Source organism: Eschrichtius robustus, chromosome 12, assembly GCF_028021215.1.
Source record: "Eschrichtius robustus isolate mEscRob2 chromosome 12, mEscRob2.pri, whole genome shotgun sequence".
Lineage (NCBI taxonomy): Eukaryota > Metazoa > Chordata > Mammalia > Artiodactyla > Eschrichtiidae > Eschrichtius > Eschrichtius robustus.
This window is the reverse complement of record NC_090835.1, coordinates 19,530,603-19,551,853: the sequence shown is the minus strand read 5'-3', so window position 1 is coordinate 19,551,853 and position 21,251 is coordinate 19,530,603. Positions and strand designations below refer to the sequence as shown.

The 21,251-nt window shown below is 40.4% G+C and overlaps 1 protein-coding gene across 8 annotated transcripts in view; it reads right to left on the bottom strand.

Annotated features, from left to right (window-relative positions):
• The window catches only part of FOXP1 (forkhead box P1), a 586,136-nt gene that overhangs the window by 219,803 nt on the left and 345,082 nt on the right, over positions 1-21,251 (bottom strand). For all 8 annotated transcript variants that reach the window (XM_068557265.1, XM_068557270.1, XM_068557271.1 and 5 more), the window contains one exon: positions 7,953-8,137. In XM_068557265.1, the coding sequence (XP_068413366.1) occupies positions 7,953-8,126 (174 nt within the window). In that variant the 5' untranslated portion in view covers positions 8,127-8,137. The remainder of the gene's footprint in view (positions 1-7,952; positions 8,138-21,251) is intronic.

Genomic DNA, 21,251 nt, shown 5'->3' with positions numbered 1-21,251 from the left:
GATACAGAGTTAATTCAGGGAGAACCTTAGGGTTACCAACTTCACAAAATAAAAAATCCTATCGCCTCCAAAGTCAGTATTTGCACTGTCAGTTTATAAAGAAGATACTGGAAAATACTCTCTCGAGAAAGATTAAAGAGAACAGAGCTTCCTTCCCTCCATCCACCTCTACGTAGGGCTCAACTTCAACTCACAAACAAGCCTTGCTCTCCCTCAGCAGTTGAATCTATACCCCCTAAATAGGTCTTCCAATAGCACCAACTGTTTAATAATTACACATTGTATTTTTCCAACAAAGGAAACACAACAGGCACTCCCTTCACCTTAAAAAAACAAATTCATCTAAGAAACCTGTGTCAATATGAGACACTTTATCAAAGATCTAACTTGGTAGTTTTGTTCTCGAAGAGAGATAAGCGCATTCCCTGATCAATAGGAACACAAGCAGTTTATCAGCACTTCCCATGTGACTTTTGGAAGATATACTCCTTAGTAACTGGCAGAGGCTAAAGGGAAAATATTTGATAATTTTAATCTGAATAAACACATACAATCAAAGTAGCGAGTTTGAGTGACATAGGAGGGTGTCCTTTTTTTTAAACAGCCTTGAAACAAAAGCAGGACTTTTCCCAAAGAAATCCACCCTTTATTTACAAATTATGTTTGTGCTTTCTTTATCATATCATAATAACCGATTAGTAACAGGCAGAAAGGAGCTTGGCTTCTCCTCCCGCTGCCCTTCTCTCTGTTTCACGGTGCACTGTTGTGCCCGTCGTTCAGATTGGAAATCTTGAATCACCCCTCGTAACTCCCACTTCTTGATGCCCTCACATCTCCTATTCCAAAAGGCACTGTCGATTTGCCAACATGCCCTTGAACGCTTTCTCGTGACCCAGGCCTTCCTTTCTCTTTCTGTTCCATTCATTCACAGAGGCTAAGAACTACTCTCCGCCAGGTACTGTGCTCTGTGCCGAGGAATGAATATCAGGGGGTGAGAAAGGCCTATCCCTGTGCTTATGGGGCTGACAGCTGACCAAGGGCTTCCAAAGCAGGAGGAGAAATGCAGGCAACAAGGCAGGGTCAACAACATGGTGCCCTCAGTGACATAAAGGCCAGGGTTGGTGTCCCATTGCTAAATCCAGGACCAAGTGCAATGGCCTTGTCACTACGATTAACCTCTCCAGATCTCTTTCCTTCCAAGCCAGGCCAGGTCCAACCTTCTTTTTTACCTTCCGTCCACCACCTCTTGGATGGCCTTTCTTTTCAGCTTGGAAACCTCCCCTGGCTTAGGAACTCAAGCCTCCCACACACTGAACTCGGTTCAGCTTCTCGCCACCTTCCCACCCCTCCAGGCTTACCTTTTAGGCTCCAGCCAAAGAGACTCCCAAGTGACGCTCCCATACTTTCCCAGCACCTCACATAGCAATGTGGTCCCCACATTTCGTCACACATAGGCGTGACACCACAAAGATGAAATGAAAATAGGCAAACAAATGAATAAATGAACTTCAAGAAGCTGCAAGCTAAGAAACAAAGTTAAGACATGTTTTGCAGTCCATTTAGCAGCCGCCTTGAACCAAAGCTGAGGCCAGGCCAGTATGTGACACTCTCTTCACCACATTTTTGCGTGAGAGAGGGGGGGGGAAAAAAAATACAGTTGTACTTCCACGAACCAAATCAAACACAGTATTTAGCAAAGGGTCTCTGGAATGTTACAAGTAACACTTCATGATTACAATAGATGTGAGTTCAAAGACCAAGTGATGAAAAGAAACTTTCTAATATGGGGTTCAATTCCCTATATAAACTTCCTTTCTCCTGCTCCATCCACCACTTGCATTTATATTGCTATTCTACTTTGTCATAAAAGCAGTCACCTTGTAACCCTTTTTATCAAGCAATCTGTGCACTACCTAAAAGGACACTAGACTCCATCAGGCGAGCTATAGGTTTACATTACACAAACATACCAATTCTGCCTGTTCAGCACTAGTTGTCAATAAAGGCAGGCACTTGCAAAACAGCAAAGTAGGTTGCTTGCCTTCAGAGAACAGATAGGAGCCTGCCAGTTTCGCAAAACAAACTCGTTGCAATCACCGAAGCTAATCTGTCAACAAATTACCATTAAAGTCATCCCTCCTGAAAGTTCAGAAAGAGATTTCTGATTAGACAAGAGATAGGGAGTATTTTTTTTTTTTAACTCTTATTATTAGCTCACAGGTCAGGGCTGAAAATTACCTTCTCAAAGTAGCAATGCCTTTGCTTCAAGTCAAGAGGGTTACACTTCACTCATAGTGAAATGCAGCATCTGGGTTTCTAGTACTACACTCTCTTACGTACACGACTCTTTTTTTCTGGGCCATCTTAATTTTCAATGGAGAGATTAATGACACACAACTGTTCAGAAATCAGAACTTGAAAGAATTTCATACAAGGCTCACATCCCGAGTTACATAAATCTTTGACAACAATATTTGGATGGAAGGCAGACCTAAACAACAGAGTAGAGAACTAAATTTAGCATTCAGGGGGAAAGATGCCTTTTCCAGAAATAGCCACAAAAGGAATTGAGAAAAAGTGCAAGTCTGTTATTGTTGTGGCTGCTTTTTCTTCATTTGTCGGAATTATCTGAATTCCTGTCTGTTTCATTTCAATTTGTTTGATTTTCGCTAACATTTCGGTGGCATTGATTCCTACAAAATATTTTTGACCATCAATATTGTCTGTAATATTTGAACTCTACCTTGTATCCCAGAAGAGGCTATCTGAGCAGAGCAATTCCTTTAAATTTTTTTAATTTTATAATTTAAAACTGTAGCTTGGGTCTTCATCTATGAGTGAAGGAAGGCACTGGCCCCCATCACAATCCCCAGCCCCATGAGGGCACTTAATAAAGATGAATAATGTCTTCTTCTTCTGTGCTTTCTTCTGAAAGCTCCCCTCTTAGGAAACAAAGAGGCTGAACATCTTTACCCTTCCAATGGCGTCCAGAGACCCTCCCTTTCAGACACAGTCCCTGGCTGCTACAATGGGAATTTGAGGGGGTTCCCTACAAAGTTCATAAGCAACCTTTTTCAAAGAAAAAGGGAATGGTAAGGCTGAACTGGCCACTGACACCTCATCTTTGCACCTACAGATACACACCTAATCACCTGGGCTTCCCTCTGTAGAAGGGTAAACAAGCAAAGGGTGGCCACTGGAATTTAACACGGTCCCCCACAGAAAGATGGGGGAGAACGAGAAACAAAGGGAGGGCCCCTATCATACGACCTTACTGCCCATCCAAACACTGACAGCTATTTCTTCCAGGCATTGTTTTCTACAGAGGCACTGAAAATTTGAAATGTTGGTAGGACATTCTCCCTGTTCTGTTCGATAACCACTAGCAACTTCAGTCACAAAAACTAAAGGAAGGGATTCATTCTGCCATTTTGACAACAAAGAGAAGAATTTCTGAGCATCTCTGGTCCTGTGTAATGACTCATCTTTTACCTCCTTCAGTGGCTCATTGGCAAAATTCAACCCAGTGTATCCTCCTCCTTCTCGTTCATGATTTTGCAGAAGCTCCCTATCCTTTCTATTTCTTTTACCTCCTTAATAGTCATTGACTGTTTTTTTCTTTTAAATTATTAACATGAAACATGTACGTCTTTTGGGCTAAAAGGTCCAATACCTTAAACCAAATGTCAAAGAAGCAATATGAAGTAAACACATCACTTGTCCACACTCTCCAAATAATATATCTTTGAATTCCATATTTAGTTTATTTTTTTTAAATGTTCTTCTCACAGACTACTTGTAAACCGCCCTTCTCATATAAAACGACAGCCATACCTCAACACTCTAGCAAGCAAAGCTCTCCCTACACTGATTTGCAGACAATAAAAGTGGCAGGTGGTACCAAAAAAAAAAAGAAAAAAGAAAAAAAGCCCATCATTAAATGGAATGTTGTTAAGAAATAGCTGTTTTATTTAACAGCTATTCATTTTTATTGAATAAACATTTTCTAGTATGCATTCTGTTAATTGACCTGACAGCATATGCTGTATATGGAGAAACTTCTAAACATTATGCTCTATGTAATATGCTTATCTGAAAAAGCTCTCATTTGCAGCAATATGGAAATAAAATCCTGCTTTCTAAAATTCAAGACTTTTAAAATGCATTAATCCACACAGTTTGTGAAATTGCTCTGGACATTTTAAAATCCTTTCTTTAAGAAAGAAAGAAAAAAAAAAAACTTTAGTAATTGGTAATAGTATTTGTTGCTGAGTTTCATAATGGAGTAGTCCATATCCAATACAGAACTTTCACGGACCTAGAAATGGGACAGGGATAATAGGAAATAAAAAGCAGTGATGGTACTGGGTAAAGAATTATTCAATGGCTAAAAGAAAATGTTCGGAAGCATTATCAAATTATATTATTAGAAAACTATTGTTATAAGAGTTTCATGCCCCAGATATAAGCAGAGTTGAAACATTACAGAGATAATACATTTAGTTTTGAGGAAGGAAGACAGTTTGTGAGTGTGTGGGCAGGCTCCTCCAGCTAATGGTAGCACCTCTCCTCGGCCGATGGCTTCTGAGTGATGATGGCAACTTCCAGAAAAGAATCACCAACTCCACTGCCTAGAGGGTACAAGTCAGCAAAGGTACTGGGTGGGAACTCAGGCTGACTGCCGGGCTATAGGCTCCCTGACTTAGTAGCAATTCATCTCCCAACAATCGTTACCCTTGTAGGAATATTGGCCACGGTTACCAGATCTGCTGATTTTTCAAGAGAAAATGTAAAAGCCAGATTTCTCCCATTTTTCTAGGTGGTCAACAACATAATTACACACACACACACACACACACACACACACACACACACACACACACAAGTCTGTCTGGACCCAATTTAGCCAACCTATAGACCAAACCCAGCACAGAAGTCACTCACTTCACAGCGAATCTTCGTGAAAGCTCTCCATCCTGAAAGGGCACTTGCTCTCATTCGTAATTATCTTTGGTAATATCGATCAAACATGGAGAGGCTTGCATTTATGTATTTTAAATCCTGGCACTAGGTAAAAATTCTCCCTATGTCGTCAATGATCGTACTGGTGCAACTGGAAAATCCTAGAACATTCAGTTTCATACACAGCATAATTAACTCATTTTTTTTTTTTTTTAAATTAACTCATTTTTATACCAAGTCCTTTTAAGCCAGATCTTTTTGTTCCATGGACTTCTAACATATTTTACAGTTCTAATTCTCTTCCACTGTCCTACATTAATCAAAGCTGTAACCCCTGTTGTCTTTGTACTACAGAGTCAGAATGTGCCCCTGGCGAGGAATGGGGGAAAAGTCAACAGGAATTAAATTTCAGTGCAACTGTTTACTCAACTGTGGCCTGCAGTTATTGAAATTTTATCCGTGGTTTTGTGTGACTACCGCAGTAATGAATTCAGCATGGCTGTGATTTTCTCATTGCTGGTATTCTCACTTCAAGTAAAAACCTGTAGAATAAAAATGACGAAAACAACCCACGTCCATCACGCTGACGTTCAGATTTCTCCAAACTGTTTAATTGTAGCAGTTTTCAGTCTGTTAGAAAACTGAGGATGCGAGTCCCGTAAAACTTTTTTCAATCCTGTCGGGGTTTTTTTTCTTATTTCATCTACAGATTTTCTTTCCCCCCAACAACCTGTTAAGAGCCTCATCATACACTTCGGGAAGTCACACAGCTGTCAGTATTTTATTTTAAAAGACCAAAAAGGCCTGCCAACCACAATATGTGGGGTTTTAGCCACAATGATAGACCCAACTGCTTTTTTCCTTCCCAAAACATATCCTTGGCAATTAGAAATAAAATTGTTATAAAAATATTAAAAGCACTTCGAAGCACAATCAAAAGGTGTTGACTTTTATATCAATAACCCATAACAACATAGTTTCCAAAGTGGTCACAGCCGAGATAAAGAGGGGAGACATGAATAACTAATTTTGCTACTGATGGTTTTCAAGGAAGATGCTGGTAAAATGCATGTACACAACTTTCTTCTGTGAGGTTAACTTGTGGTTGCTGTTCGTGGGGTCAGGCTGTGTCTGTGTGTGAGTGTGTGTGTGTGTTGATGGTATAAAAGTAAAGTTTTTGGCTGGCTTACGACTTTGAGATAGTGGATGATTTTCAGTTTTTCAAATAAAAATCAGAAGAAGTTAATTTTCATTTATCCAATTAACATACTCTAAATACTAATTACTCGGGGTTCATACCACATCAGTCAAGAGCCCCACTTCAACCGCTCCATAAAGAAACAGTTGACCTTGGCCTCTGTATGGTAAGGGCACAGAAAATGGCAAACCAAATGACCAACTATTTATTCTCAACAGAACCATAAACATCTGAGAATATCAAATGAACAAATACACACACAAACACATGGATACCTTTCTACCATATACTGATAGTTTTTGTCAATAACCGCATTGGGTGGAATTTGGCCATTTGCACTAATCCAAGTACCCAAAGTTTATACACAACATACATCATAAATCCCAGCTGATGTGACGCCCAGGAAGCAGGCACTACCGGATTTGAGCTGCCACTAAAAGAGAGATCAAATCACTTCAAGTCCCCTTAATTAAGACCTTAGCTTGTCTGTTAGTTTCCTTCTCTTTCTCTCTGTTGTATCTTTCCCTGACAGATTCCATCGTCTCATGCTGGTTCCACCAACTTCTGATAGACTAACAATCTAATGGTTCCTTATTTGTAAAAAATTCTTAGTAAGGAGAAAATAATCCATGTTTTAGAGCCTGTCAAAGCCTATATCCCTAAAACAAGGAGGGACTGCCTTGGCTTCTCTGATACAGATTCCAAGAAAATGGTTTGAGAAAAGGTTTGTGTTTTCCTTTCTCTTCCCTCAACCCCCAACAATTTCCGTTTCACTCAGAAAGTCCAAAGATGCACCATTCTTTTTACACCTTTTTCCAAACGGCACCATTACTTTGTACTGAATAAATGAATCAAACACTAAAATGCAACAAAAATCATCCGTTAGCATTAACAAAAACAAACAATATTTCCTAATTACAAGAGAGGCTGGGAAAACAATGCTTATCTTCAAGCAAATGCTATTTACTTATTTGAATCTGCATCAACACTGGCCACACAATGCCATTTTCTGGGTCACACCCTTTACCATTTGGAAATATTTTACCAGTCGCTCCCAGGTACCCACTTAAATGCTTACAAAGGATATAACACAACAATGAGTACATCGCACCTTACGTGCATTTTGGGGAGCCACCATTGAGAGAGAATTTAAAACATTAACAGGATTTAGTCACATACCAACTGCCATATGTATGTAGGAAACATCTGTAAGTGGCCCATCTCCCTAAATTCCTCCAGGTAGCAGCAAGCAGTTTCTCACACCGATGCCTATGTTTATTGATGTCTTGTTATCTACCCAATTCTGCTTGGGTATTTCCATTTATTTCTATTCTCCTAAGTCACCTACTTTTCTCTCTTATAGCCCTCATTTCTCTTTTACCCTTGATCCCTTATTTTGTTTCTCTCATCATAAGGCATAATAAGTCTATGTATCTATTTTTCGATTCAAGCTCTGGGAACCATTTCTCCAAAGATTTGTTTTATTGCAAGTAGTTAAACTTTAGGCTGACACATTAGAGGCTCAAAGGAAGTGGCCAGAGGTCCACCCAACCTCATTTTCAACCACCGTTCCCCAAGACAGAGGGGGCTTCCAAGACTCTACTTCTCAAGCCCTTGGCAGTTCCGTCTCTTAAAGCCAGTCACTGGGGCCCTGGTGCGCTAGCGGCTTCAAAGATTCTGCTTACAGTCGGAGAGCCGGTGAGCACCAGGCATTCGCAGCGGTCAAACGTCAGGGTAAGTGGTAGCATTGGCACCCACCGCCCTCCACGGCCCCCGCTCCAGAGCTCAGTACCTGCTGCTGCTGCACGTGGGCCAGATCGGCCGCCCCCACGTCCACGGCCGGCGTCTCCCCGTTGGGCCGCCCTTCCCGGAGACCGCCGCACTCTAACAAGTGGTTGCCGCCGCTTGACCCATTCTGGATGGCTGAACCGTTACTTTTCGTCTCAGTCCCAGATTCTTGCATCATGACTCAAAAACCTGGTAGCAGGATTTTTAGGAGGGAGCCGGGGAGAAAGAAAAAAGCAGCTGTTAGCACAGTTTTTATACATTAGGAGAAGGGCCCTGCCTTCAGTGTTGCCAAAATCTGTAAACAGTTGTCATTTCCTTTCACTCACGTTACCCCTTAGAAATGGTCCAATTGCCTAGTTTTTGAATACAGAACTGTATAGCACAGGGAACTCTATCAGTATTCTCTAACAGCCTAGACGGGAAAAGAATCTGAAAAAGAACAGATGTATGTATATGGATAACTGAACCACTCTGCTGTACACCTGAAACTGACACAACATTGTAAATCAACAGTAGTCCAATATAAAATAAAAATTAAAGTAAAAACTTGAAAAAAACAAATTCAAGTTTTACTAGTATTGTTCTCTATATGTTATCTTTTTCCCCTTAGAAAAAAACAATTATTTTCAGGTGAACCTAGAATTTATGGTTAAATTTCTGTGATTATATCTGGATGCTTTGCTCGAAAACTGGTAAGTCATTCTGTTCAGCATATTAAGTGTAACATTAAATTTTAGTATATGCAGGCTCTGTGTGGTGTGTTACACTCTTAGAGAAATACTCTCCAAATTCAGGCTATCAGAAGATGACGCACATGACCAATAGGCCCCCTGAGGTAATCCGTGCTGAAAACCCTTACACTCAAAACCCTAAAAGCATTTTACAGATTCACACTCCTTGGACTCATTCAGGTATTGAAACTCTTCAAAAGTGGCCTTTCCAATAAGATAGGCCTCTTTGCGGGAGAGGAAAAAAAAACTCCCCACTTTTCAGAAGCTAAACAAATTCAGACTCTTATCTTTGTCTTATGGTTAAAATTCTCCTGAGAAGTCCCATTCAAAGTTAGGTGTTTCTCATACTGGATTCTTAACCTCTAGCTTGGTTTAAGGCCTGAAAGGTCTGGGCCTCTTATGTTTGTTTTGGAGAAAATGTTGCCTAGGCAGACCAAAGAAAAGTTCTGAATCTGAAAGTACTAAACATCAAATTTAAAAAAAAAAGAGAGATATATATAGTAGCCCCCCCCCCCCTTATCCAGAGGGGATACGTTCCAAGACCCCTAGTGGATGCCTACTGAATCCTATATATACTATGTTTTTTCCTATACATACATACCTAAGACAAAGTGTAATTTCTAAATTAGGCATGGTAAGAGATTAACGATAATAACTAACAAGAAAAGAGAACAATTATAACAATTACTATAATGTAAGTTATGTGAGTGTGGTCTCTCTCTCTCAAAATATCTTGCTAGACATATTTAATGCCTTTTCCATCTTAAATAAGCACTTATCACGCACTATGGCCATAACTTTTGCCGCTCGAGGTATGACAGCAAAACTAGCATGAATTTCTTTTTTCTTGATTCGTTCTTCCCACAGATCTTAGCAACTTCACCACATGATTTTTTTTTCTTTTCTTATTACGTTGAGAACTTTCACCTTCTCTCTTAAAGGAGGCAATTTATGGCTTCTCCGTGGCACATCCAAATTGCCGCCATCACTAGTCTTGCGCTTTGGGGCCATCATTAAGTAAATCACATGTTACTATTTTACTTAACGTGTAACAGGTGAACACGGGCACTGTGATACTAAGACACAACCAAGATGGCTACTAAGTGACAAATGGCTGGGAAACACTGGATAAAGGGGTGACTCCCAGTGGGTTGGAGCAGGATGGTGAGACTTCATCATGCTGAGAATGGCGTGGAATCTAAAACTTAAGAACTGTTTATTTCTGGAACTTTCCATTTAATATTTTTGGATTGAGGGTAACAAGCCTCAGAGAGCGAAGCTGTGGATGAGGGGGGACAACTGTAAGTCCAAGACAAGTCGCTAGAGAATGTGGCCTTTGTGTAAATACATTTCACACTCCTTGTTGCTCTCTGGGTACAAAACCATGATCCCAAGGAGCCAATTCAGCTCTCAGTAAAGATGTCCAATTATGACAAAAGACAATATTTGCTAATATCAATTATGACAAAAGACAGGTAATATTTGCTAATATCAACTGTGACCACCTATCGATCACCAGTGTTGTGCTGGTCCCGACTGCAGGCGATTTATATGTATTCTCCTATTTAGTTCTCAGGACAATTCCTAGCCCCAGTTTCTAGATGAGAAAACTAAGGCTCTCTGAGACTTATTTTAATTTGCCCAGTAAATATCATAGCTACTAGTGGTGGAACCAAGATTTGGACAAATTCAGTCTGACATGTTTTCTTAAAGTTTAGGTGAGGTGGGGGAAGGCAAACAGTGAAGATGCCAGGGTCACACTTCAAGTAGAGAGGCCAGAAAAAACAAGAGTCACTAAAGGAAGATGGCAGCTCAAACGTCCAAGCTGAGAAATGCCCGTATAATTAAGACTTTAGTAAAATGTGAAACACCAATCCTAGATAAAAAGGGGGGGAGATAAGTTGGTTGGGAGATTGGAATTGACATATACACACTACTATATATAAAATACGTAACTAATGAGGACCTGTTGTATAGCACAGGGAACTCTACTCAGTGCTCTATGATGGCCTACATGGGAAAAGAATCTAAAAAAGAGTGGATGTACGTATATGTATAACTGGTTCACTTTGCTGTACAGCAGAAACTAACACAATATTATAAATCAACTATACAATTTTTATATTAATAAAAACTAATTTAAAAAAGAAGGGCAGAAAACTTCTAAACAAACTGATTCAAATCATGGAAAGACATATGTACCACCAGTGTTGCAGATTTCTCCCCCCACACGTGAAATATGTGACAACAGGGAAATTTAAACACTATGAGCATCTTTAGAGGAGGCTGCCTTCTTGCTAGGATTGGTTTTAAGTCTCTTTTCTATAAACTCGTACTAAAAACAAATGGAAAAATTAAAGCAGAAAAATTCCTATCTGTCTTTATTTCCTTTCAGTGCATAGTATTACCCAACGTAACTACAAACTTCATAAACCCAGAAGACATATCTTTTTTTAAAGTTAATCCAATTCTGAACTGGATTAAGAATGGCATTTTTTGTTAACAGGTGGGAAACAAACTCAGACACAACAGCTGATTCACTCTCGTCTCTTTAGATCAGATATTTCCGTGATTATAGTCCTTTAAAAATTGTGTTCATATTCTTACCGTCTGCAGAGTAAAGAATCTACCAAAAAACAACTAAAACTTTCTCCGGTATGCAAGAACCAGGCAAAATGCAAGTACCTAGTTTATCACCCAAAAATAAATAAATAAATAAATTTGTCAAACGTAGGTACTTTTCCCCCCAACATTTTAGTTTCTCTGCCACAAACTTGCCCATATATATAGAAGCTTAGGAAAAGACAGTGTTCAGGGATTTAAGGAAGAGAACAGTTGTCTTACTGGTGAGCGAGGAAACCCATTTAATTATTAGGATATATCACAAGCATAGCTGAAGGAAAAAGAAAAAAGTTTTTAACCTTCCACAAAGCCTATCCATTACAGGGGTTTCCCACCCCACAAAGACAAAAGCACTGTCTATACCTAAACTCTATACCTGCCCTCAGAATGGGGCATATTTAGCCAAACAGCCTGTCCTCAGGGGGCAGAGCTACAGGTAAAATGCTGCTTTCACACCACGTGACCATCAGGACCCCAGACCTGAAGACAGGTGTCGGTCGAAGAGACCCCGCTCCTGTTTCCGGAGTTTGACACCATCATGGTGGGTGGAGTAAGAACTATCCCCAGTGCACAATTTGATGAGAAGGGTTTGGTCCATGCAGTTCCAAAGAAGACTGCCAAGTCCTCCAGCACAAGTTTTGCAGGCATCAAGCCAAGCAGCTTGGCTTGCGAACCAGGTTTGTGAGAGTGCAGGCTTTGGGACCAAAATTGCATAAAGGATTATTTTGGTCCGAGGATGTCCTTAATTAGTCAAGTGCTAACAGTAGTATGTCAGTTGGAAGATTTAAATTTTCCCATAATCTCCCACACCAATCAGGAGAAAACAGGTTTTTTGAAAAGCACATGTGAAAAATGAGGAGTGTCAATGTCTAAGAACATTTCTAACAATATCTGGGCTGGCAGTTTTTCTTTCTATGGAATGTTCCAAGCCATTTAATAAGCCTTTATATCTGTGTCATGCTGCACAAACTACAAAGCCCTCTTATGTACTTTTCAAACGCAGAAGAATTCTCTGAGGGAGAAAAAGCAGGGAATGCTATTCCCATTTTACAGATAAGAAAACTAAACCTCAGCAGGTTAAGGAAGAGATGCCGCCAGAATCGCTCCCCATTGCAGACGTGAACTTGTCCGTTCAAGAAATGGTGAGAGAATTTCCAGTTTGCAAAGTCCTGTGCTAGGTGGTGACGCAAAGTATATCGAGGGAAAGAAAACAAAGTCAAAACCCAAAAAGACAACAACGAGGGTGGCAGGTAGACAGAGAAAAGCATCTAAAATACAAAGCTGAAAGTGTGAGCATTCTTCAGCGAACCACTGTATTTGTCTCTTTCTACTGAGTTTTACAATTTTAGCATCACCTAAAGCAAGTCATGGGAGAGGCATCTGTGTTTTCTAACATAGCATGCTGGACCCTCTATTCTTCCGTGCTCGTCCCAGGCACCCAGTGTGCGTAACCTCCGCTTCCCTCTGGGACACCCTAGAACCAATGAACTGCTTTGCTCGTGACAAACTGAGAACAACAAACAGCGCACAACCACCCAAAGTGCCTGAATAGGAAAGACATGGCACCTGGAGGGCACGGCCATGCCATACCCACTCGTAAGTCCTTTCCGGAGAAACAAAGCCCAACCTTCCTCTGGCTTTCTCTATGGTTTCTCTGAAGGCGCGGGGCGTGTTTAAATCACATATGATCCATTCAACACAACCTCACAAAAGCTGATGCTACAAATCGCACAGATGTCGGAAAGCTTAAGGAAGCCAAAATGGCCCGCTTCTCGTCTTGCTTGGAAACATTACAGAGCTACTGATTTCAAAAGATCGATTTTTATGCTGGAGGGACTTGTAGGAAGGATAAGAACTGAGTTTAGCGTGCTTATTTACTGTCGTTGCCAACAGAGCTGCTCTCTGGAAGTATTCTGGAAAATTCATAATATCCTGGCCAATGTATTTATAGTAAATGAAAGCAATGCTTTCTTATTATGATTATTTCCTTGGTTACAGTGTTGATGCTGAAAATTTAAGGAAAATAAAGCCCTTGTTATCATGCTTGTGAAAGATTTTAAGCTAACAAAAAGTTCAGTCTTGATTCCAGGGCAGTTAATTAAGGTTGACCAAGTCAGGCAGAAGTAAATTAACTTGGCTGATCAATTATTTATATGAAGCAGAATAAATGCCCTTAAAGAACTTGGTCTGTTCATGAAAGGATGTGTAAATTAAACTAAACATAGTTTTGTAAAATATATTTCTACGTCTGTGGGGAGAGGAGAAGAAAAGTTAACGGTGAAACCACTTTTTAGGAAAATGATTAGAGTGATTACACGGTCCTCCTCCCACCCAAAAAAGAAAACTCCTCTTTCTCATTGTTCATCCATGTGTGAGGACAGAAGGAAAATGGCATGCATTTTGAAGAGATAACAGAAGCTCTGAGGAAGAAAAAAAAAAAAAAAAAAAAAGAAGGAAGGATGGAAAGGTGGAAGGAAGGATGGAAGTGACGGAGGAAAGGAGGAAGTGGGGAGGAAGAGGACAACTCTAAAAATGGAGAGACTATGTGAATTCCTATACAAGCGTCCCTCAGAGACGGTGCAGGTTTGGTTCCAGACCACTGCCACAAAGCGAATATCGAACAAAGTGAATATCGCAATAAAGCGAGTCGCAATTTTTTTTGGTTTCCCAGTGCACATAAAAGTTACGTTTCCACTATACTGTAGTCTAATAAGTGTGCGATAGCATTATGTCTGAAAAACAAGGTACATCCCTTAATTAAAAAATACTTCATTGCTGAAAAATGCTAACCACCATTCGAGCCTTCAGGAAGTTGTAACCTTTTTTGCAATAGTCATATCAAAGATCACTGATCATAGATCACCTTAACAAATATAACAATAATGAAAAAGTTTGAAATCTGGCAAGAATTACCAAAATGTGACACAGAGACACCAACTGAGCAAATACTGCCAGAAAACATGGGGCCGACAGACTTGTTCGACACAGGGTTGCCACAAACCTACAATTTATAAAAAAAGAAAAAAAGAAAAATGCAGTTTCTGTGAAGTGTAATAAGGCGAAGTGCAATAAAAGAAGGGTATGCCTGTATTCTGGAAATCTTGAACACGTTCTGACGCCATCATCAGTTACTCTCCACACAGGGTTTGCAGACGGGTCAAGGAGGGTGGGAGTCAGGCTAGCTCTTGTTCTAAAGAAGTACTCTTTGGGACTTCCCTGGTGGTGCAGTGGTTAAGAATCCACCTGCCAAGGCAGGGGACATGGGTTTAATCTCTGGTCCGGGAAGATCCCACATGCCGCGAAGCAACTAAGCCCGTGCGCCACAACTACTGAGCCTGCGCTCTAGAGCCCACGAGCCACAACTACTGAGCCTGTGCGCCACAACTACTGAAGCCCGCGGGCTGCAACTACCTAAGCCCGCATGCCTAGAGCCTGTGCTCCACAACAAGAGAAGCCACCGCAACGAGAAGCCCGTGCACCGCAACGAGGAGTAGACCCCACTTGCCGCAACTAGAGAAAGCCCACGCGCAGCAATGAAGACCCAATGCAGCCAAAAATAAAAAAAAAAGAAGTACTCCTTAAAATCCTCGTGTTGCATCATGAAGTTTCAAAATCGTGATCATGTTCATGTGGTTCAGGAAAGAAGAAATAAAACCTGTCTGTATTAAGAATATAAAGCCAACATGCACTTCTGGGTCTCATCAGGTAAATGATCTGGTTCCCTTTAAATGTGCAAACGATTTACCTGGCAACACGATACACACCTAGGAGTTTTAAGGTGTAGCTAAGGGGATCACCCCCCATCGTAGTTCAGTGAGGTGGCCTGGGAAACTAAACCACCCGGTAGTCTTACTTACTCTCATTCAAGTCAGGGAATCAAGCCACAGAAAGCATCCAGATGGAAGTTAGAGCCTCTCGGTAGAAGGCTTTACATTTCCTAGGGTGAGACACATGCTTTTCAATCGTTCACCCTTTACCTGGCAAGATGCTACTGGGGCAGGTGGCAGTGAGGAGATGAAGGGCTGGTGGAGGGGATTACAAGTGAAATGTAGGGGTTAAGGAAGCGGGTGATGGAGGGGCCTCGACTGGCCCCAAGATACTGAATGACTGTCTACAAGTGGTGGGCTCATAGCATACTCTCAAAGATAAAACAAGCAGTGGGGGCGGGGGGGGGGGGGGGGGGGAAGAAGGAAGAAAAGAACAGGTGAAACAGAGTGACCACACCTGATTATTTTCTCATCCAAGAGCACTTCGGCAGGCTGTCAATGATCCCTTCAGACACCACCGTCTGTCCGTCCACTGCCCCGCTGGCAGGAGTCCCATTTCATGGAAAGACCATCCAAGAGCCAAGTTTAGGAAGAGAAGTCAGGGTGCTGACTGTGCTGTGAAGGGACCATCTTCCAATACCAAATTTTCATAATTATAACAGAAAGGCGTAAAATTTTCTAACGCATGGCAGTTCAAAAAGTAATCAAGGGAAGGAGCCGGAGGGCTATTTTAATATATGCAAAGCTAGTGACCCACAGTAAATGGGAAGTAAGCCACAATGAATACAAAGTAATGCACACAGACTGAAGTCCTGGTCTGATGAGAGACGGCTAAAATTAACACCCAATTAATTTCCGAATTGACAAACAAATGAAACCCATAAATCTACTTTCTCATTAATTTTCTTGTGGTATAATTTAAAGCAGTAATATGAGGGCAAAAACTGAGCATTATCCATCATAAATACCAAAAAGATAGCACTGTAACACCATAAATTATGCATATTACCTGCTGTTAAAAATGATTTATGAATTATCAACTTTACAATGCACTGTAGATATCTAGATCTATCTTAAAAAATCCGAAATTTCTTCTTAAAGAGGAAAAAGTTCAGGAGCAATGAAATGGTCAAAAGCATGTTAAAAAAAAAAGTGGCCACTTATTTATAGTCATATGGGAGGATCAGGGCAAAATTGGAATCTTCACAGATCTTAGGTTAGAAGGGATTGAGAGGATCATGCAGGTGATGGGCTGGGCCTCTCGGGGAGGAGAAGAAATAAATAAGGTCCAGAAGCACCCCTCCTAGGAGGCACTGGCATTTGTGTGTTAAAGGAGCTACCCATCCCTCTGCCCTTCAAGAATGCAGGAAATGCAGGGTTTGGTGTGGCAAAGGAATGGGTACAGCCAACAGTATGGTGGATACATCTCAGAGAGCCAGAATCTGTAACAACAGGGATTCAGTGAAAAAAGGGATCCTCAGTTGGTGAGAAGTTTGGCATGAAAATTATGTTCATTGTTAATAAGGTAATAATTAATAACAATAATACTGCAAAAATTAATAATAATGTAGCTCTCTTACATTTACAGCTCAAAGGAGGGGGAAAAAAAAAGAAATAGGAACTAGTTTGTATTTATCAATTGAACCAGAAGCACTTTGTATTTATCAATTAAATGGAAGAAAAAGCACTCAGATTAAAATGATTTCCTTCTGCACCTCTCCACCTCCATGTGTTTTAATAAGAATTAAAAGCCAAAAATTCCTTTATCTCCAACTTGACTTTCAGACACGCCTTGCACAGAATAGGAATTCAATACATAATTGCTGAATTTTTACCTAAATGATTACACAACAGAAAAATCCAAGTCCAACCTCTCAATCAAATGAGATCAAGAGCTTGTAGTCACCACCTTTTACGTTGCTTCTTCTAAAATACTGTTTCCTGTACTTCTTGGGAATGACTAACCGTTTTGCAGTTCTAAAACTCAGAATAGAACTTGGGCCATTAAATCATTTTAAGTCTTCATAGAAGTAGGATTGTCCCAGTTGTTGAAAATGTAAAGGTAATCAACCAACAAAAAACACTACCAAAACCCACAGTGAACATTTAATACACACAAGGACAATTCAGAGGGCCTGGAGATGGTAAATAACAGGATGTTTCATTTTCCCCGTAATTCATGACTTGGAAGAGAATTAGAAGAATAGGGTGGTAACGAAATGATGTTCCTAACAAAAAGATGGTTTCCCTTTTCTACCAGCCTTTCCAGGTGAAGACAGGAGACTTCAAACTTCCAAGGAAAAGGCATTTCTGAATTTTAATTCCAGGGCAGCAAAGCTTTTCAGAGAAACTGCAGATGCCGCTGTCTCACGACCTGCTGTAACCAAACTTTCTGAGACTCTGTACTCTTTATAAGACATCCATGAGTACAAATGACAAGCATCCCACCCTCTTAAAAGTTACAGATGTCTAATTTATATTTTTAGAACTTTGGCAACCATTGGTCTTGTTTTCCTTCTCTCCCAGTAGACAAGAGTCTAAGTGTTGTGATCATGGCAACTGTGGGCAAACTATACAAGTTAGAAAGAAGCCGCTCTAGGAAACAGAAGTACAAAGAAGAATCCATACCCACTCCCTGTCATATTAATCCAGACGAGCTCAAATAATTAAACAGAGACTAAAAAGGAGCCTTGCCAATCCAGGACTAGGCTGTTTGCTTTGCCACAAGGAAGCCGCTGAAGCTTAGGGTTTGACGGAGCCAGGTGTTCTGCGGAGCTTAATTAAAATGCATTTTCATAGAACAAAACAGATTTTAAGTTTGAAAACTAACAAAGCCGGTAGAACTTTAATCATTCAAACAGCTGAATTCTCAGAAAGAGTCTGGTGGAATCAAGTGACAGACAACCAGTTCAGAATACATATTTTTTTCATTTCCATATTTTATATAGTTGCATATACATGGGGCTGGGTTCCTAACAGCAATTAATGACCAGCATGTTCGATGACACACTTCACGTGTCTCCCATTTCTCCTGCAGCCCCGAACCGCTCCGGTGGCCAAAGTGAACAATAAGTTCACGGCATCATGGCAACTTCATGAATGCAGCCCATCAGAAGTCTGTTGCCTGCATTTCTCCATTGCGTGAAAGGGACAATTATTTAATTTTATCCTTGAAAAACTCCAATATGAATGTATGCATTTCTCCCCCCTCCCCAAAGTCGCTCTTAACAGAGAGATTAGCAGGCTTTTACTGATATGAAAGACCACCATTTGTTGAAGGTCATGACCCCCCAGCCTCCAGCCTCGCCCCAGTCTGTGGTGTACCCTTGTAATTTACAGCAAAGTCTAGCAAGCCCTGCCCAGTGTTGAAACACAAGGCAAAGTCAGAAACGGCAACAAACAATAATTTAAAAAACAGAAAACAAAGATGATGTGAGCTGAGTTTGCTCTGTTGTTTGCAAAACATGACAAAGGACAGGCTCCTGTTGGCTTTTATCTAATGTGCTTGCCAGTGTCCAAGAGTCTGCGTCTCTCTCTCTCTCTCTCTCTCCACACACGCACACGCACACGCACACGCACACCCTCCAAGCCGAATAAAGAGATACAAGGTCTGCTTTACTTAACCAGAAAGGATACAACACCTAAGTGCATTTTAAAATGAGACAGGTAAGTGTAACAGGTAAGAATCAAAATACTAGCTTTTTAAAATATATCCCTGCATATTAATTGTATGCTTTCCTCTCAGGATGTCTCTATATCACAGAGGAATTGTTCAGAACATATTAAACTAAAAGTTAATCTTCCTTTTTCAAACTTGATAGAGTACATGCATCACAGAGGGTCCATAGAGAGCCCACAGGACAACACACAACACATACCAAACGCAAAATCCAAGGATTGTACCTTTCGGAGGTGACTGCCTTGTTCATAGCACTAGACTTTTTCTCCTAGACCTTCTAAGTCCTTGTTTGTTCCACAAAGAGTTTTCTAGCCATCTGATGTTCTATTACTGAGCTAGTGGCCTTTCAGGAGAGCTCTCTCCCTTCTGAAAAAAAGCAAACAACTGCATAGATATCATTACACTAAGGAAATCTCTTAGAAAAACCAAACAACTCGCTAATCTCTCCAGCCCCTTCATCTAAGCAAAAGATAAGAAAAGCAAACCTAAGTCTGTTTCAACCACATTCCAGGGACAAGTTCCCCTTTTTCTTTCTTTATCGAAATTCTAGCATTTAAATTTTTTTTGTTGTCTTTTTGCTTTTTTTAGTGTGTGTGTGTATGTTTTTAAAAACAGACCTTGCAGGATAAACTGCTGCTCACACCCGCAAACAAAGCAATATTTGTTTAATAACGATTGCTGCCATGGGTACAGTAAACAAGGGGCCCAGCACTTGTGTTTATGAACAAACACATCATCTTACAAGAGCAATTTAACATTAACCAGGTGGAATAATCAACAGATTTCATAGGTGACACCAGGGGCAGGACTAATGTAAACAGAACTGGGGAGGAGAGTGGGGCTACTCTTCGGGAATCAAGGTCGAGGTAAATGCATTACAGAGTAAACAGCTGCAAAGAAGGCAAGATAAACAAACAGTCATTCTTCTGACATTTAGAGAGGCAGAAAGGTTGTATGTTACATAGATCAGCTGCTGACCACCATGAAATCAAACCAGTTGGAGACCAGGCCTGCTTGTTTGCACAATGCCATGTTTGCTTATAAACAACAATTTGCCGTTACCAACCCCGCATTACTCATCATCACGTAAGCCAGAGCGAATCAAGTGAAATCCGGTTAACTCTTTACTGGTGACGTTACTTAGCAATCCAAAAAAAGCATGTCCCCCTTTAAGAAAAACAGGTTCCCCGCCCCCCCCCCCCGCCTCTCCCCCACCCCGCAAATGAAACAGAGTTCAGTCAATGCCCTTTTATTTCCTGGCTTGTAGATAAACATAAAGCATCTACACGGTTTCAACTACTATAGGTTGGATCTGGTAACAGCTTTAAAAGACTGTAATATTTTCATGCTTGAGTAACCATGCATTCACTTCCTGGGCTCATCTCCTTTTATCAATGAAATATATGGGTCAAACACGGATTCAGATCTGGAATGTTTTACCTAGAAGGAAAATCCTGATGTTCCTTTCTCCCCAGGCTTCTTGATCCAAGATACCTTTAAGCACACTGTATCCACAAACAGATCTGTAGCATTCTCAAACACCCTGCAAAAACCAAACTATACCTGGTGATGATTTTGCCCTTAAAAAAGATTATATAAATAAATTAATCAGTTGATGTTATGTATGAGGATTCAGCAGTTCATGCTGTCAGCTTCTCAAAGAAATCTTAAGTCTTCAAAGCCAAGAGTAAACAAGCTTACTGCGTCCAGTAACAAAGTGTCACAAAGAAATGTTCCACCTTCAAAAATTTGTTTCATGTGTACTAACATGTAAAACAGTATGCTGCATATCATAAGAAAGTTATCATACTCTATCAGAGACACTATATTTAGGTATACAATTTGCAATTAAAACATTAGTTTGGGAATCTATTTTACAGATACTTTAACATTATTAAACTACTTAATTTTTGATATGTGTGAATAACATCCATTACTTAAAATTTAATAAGCAAAAACATACTGAAAGACAGTTTGGTAATTTATCTATATCTTACATTTATGATCAGTTAATTAATTTTTAAAAATTCAGCATTATGTCAGTGCAAAGTACAGCAAAACACTGCTGGGTATCCGAAGCAGAATTTGAAAATAGAAAATGAAATTTAAAAAAAAAAAGCAAAACTAAAGATACACCTCAGAAGATTCTGGCAATTACATTAGTAATGATCAGATTATTGGAATTTCCATCTCTGTCTAAAAATTGTAACAAAATTTTACTGGTCTTCCCCGGTCCCCCGTGATCCCCACACTGAATTCCACTACAGACTTCCTAACCTTCTCTAGTAGCTCTTGTTCCCAGCTCCTGCTGCAATAATCTAATCTTTGTTCTGCAACCCTGAAGTCACAAAGTAACAGGGTATTTTCTTTTGTGTTTTTGTTTTGTTGCACTGCGGTTTGTTTCCTAAGTCCCTCTCTGCTGACTGTCTCCTTTCCCCAAACCAACACAGCCCCTAAGGCCTCAACAACGTCTGGAGAAGAAATTTCCATGGAGGGTTCAGTGC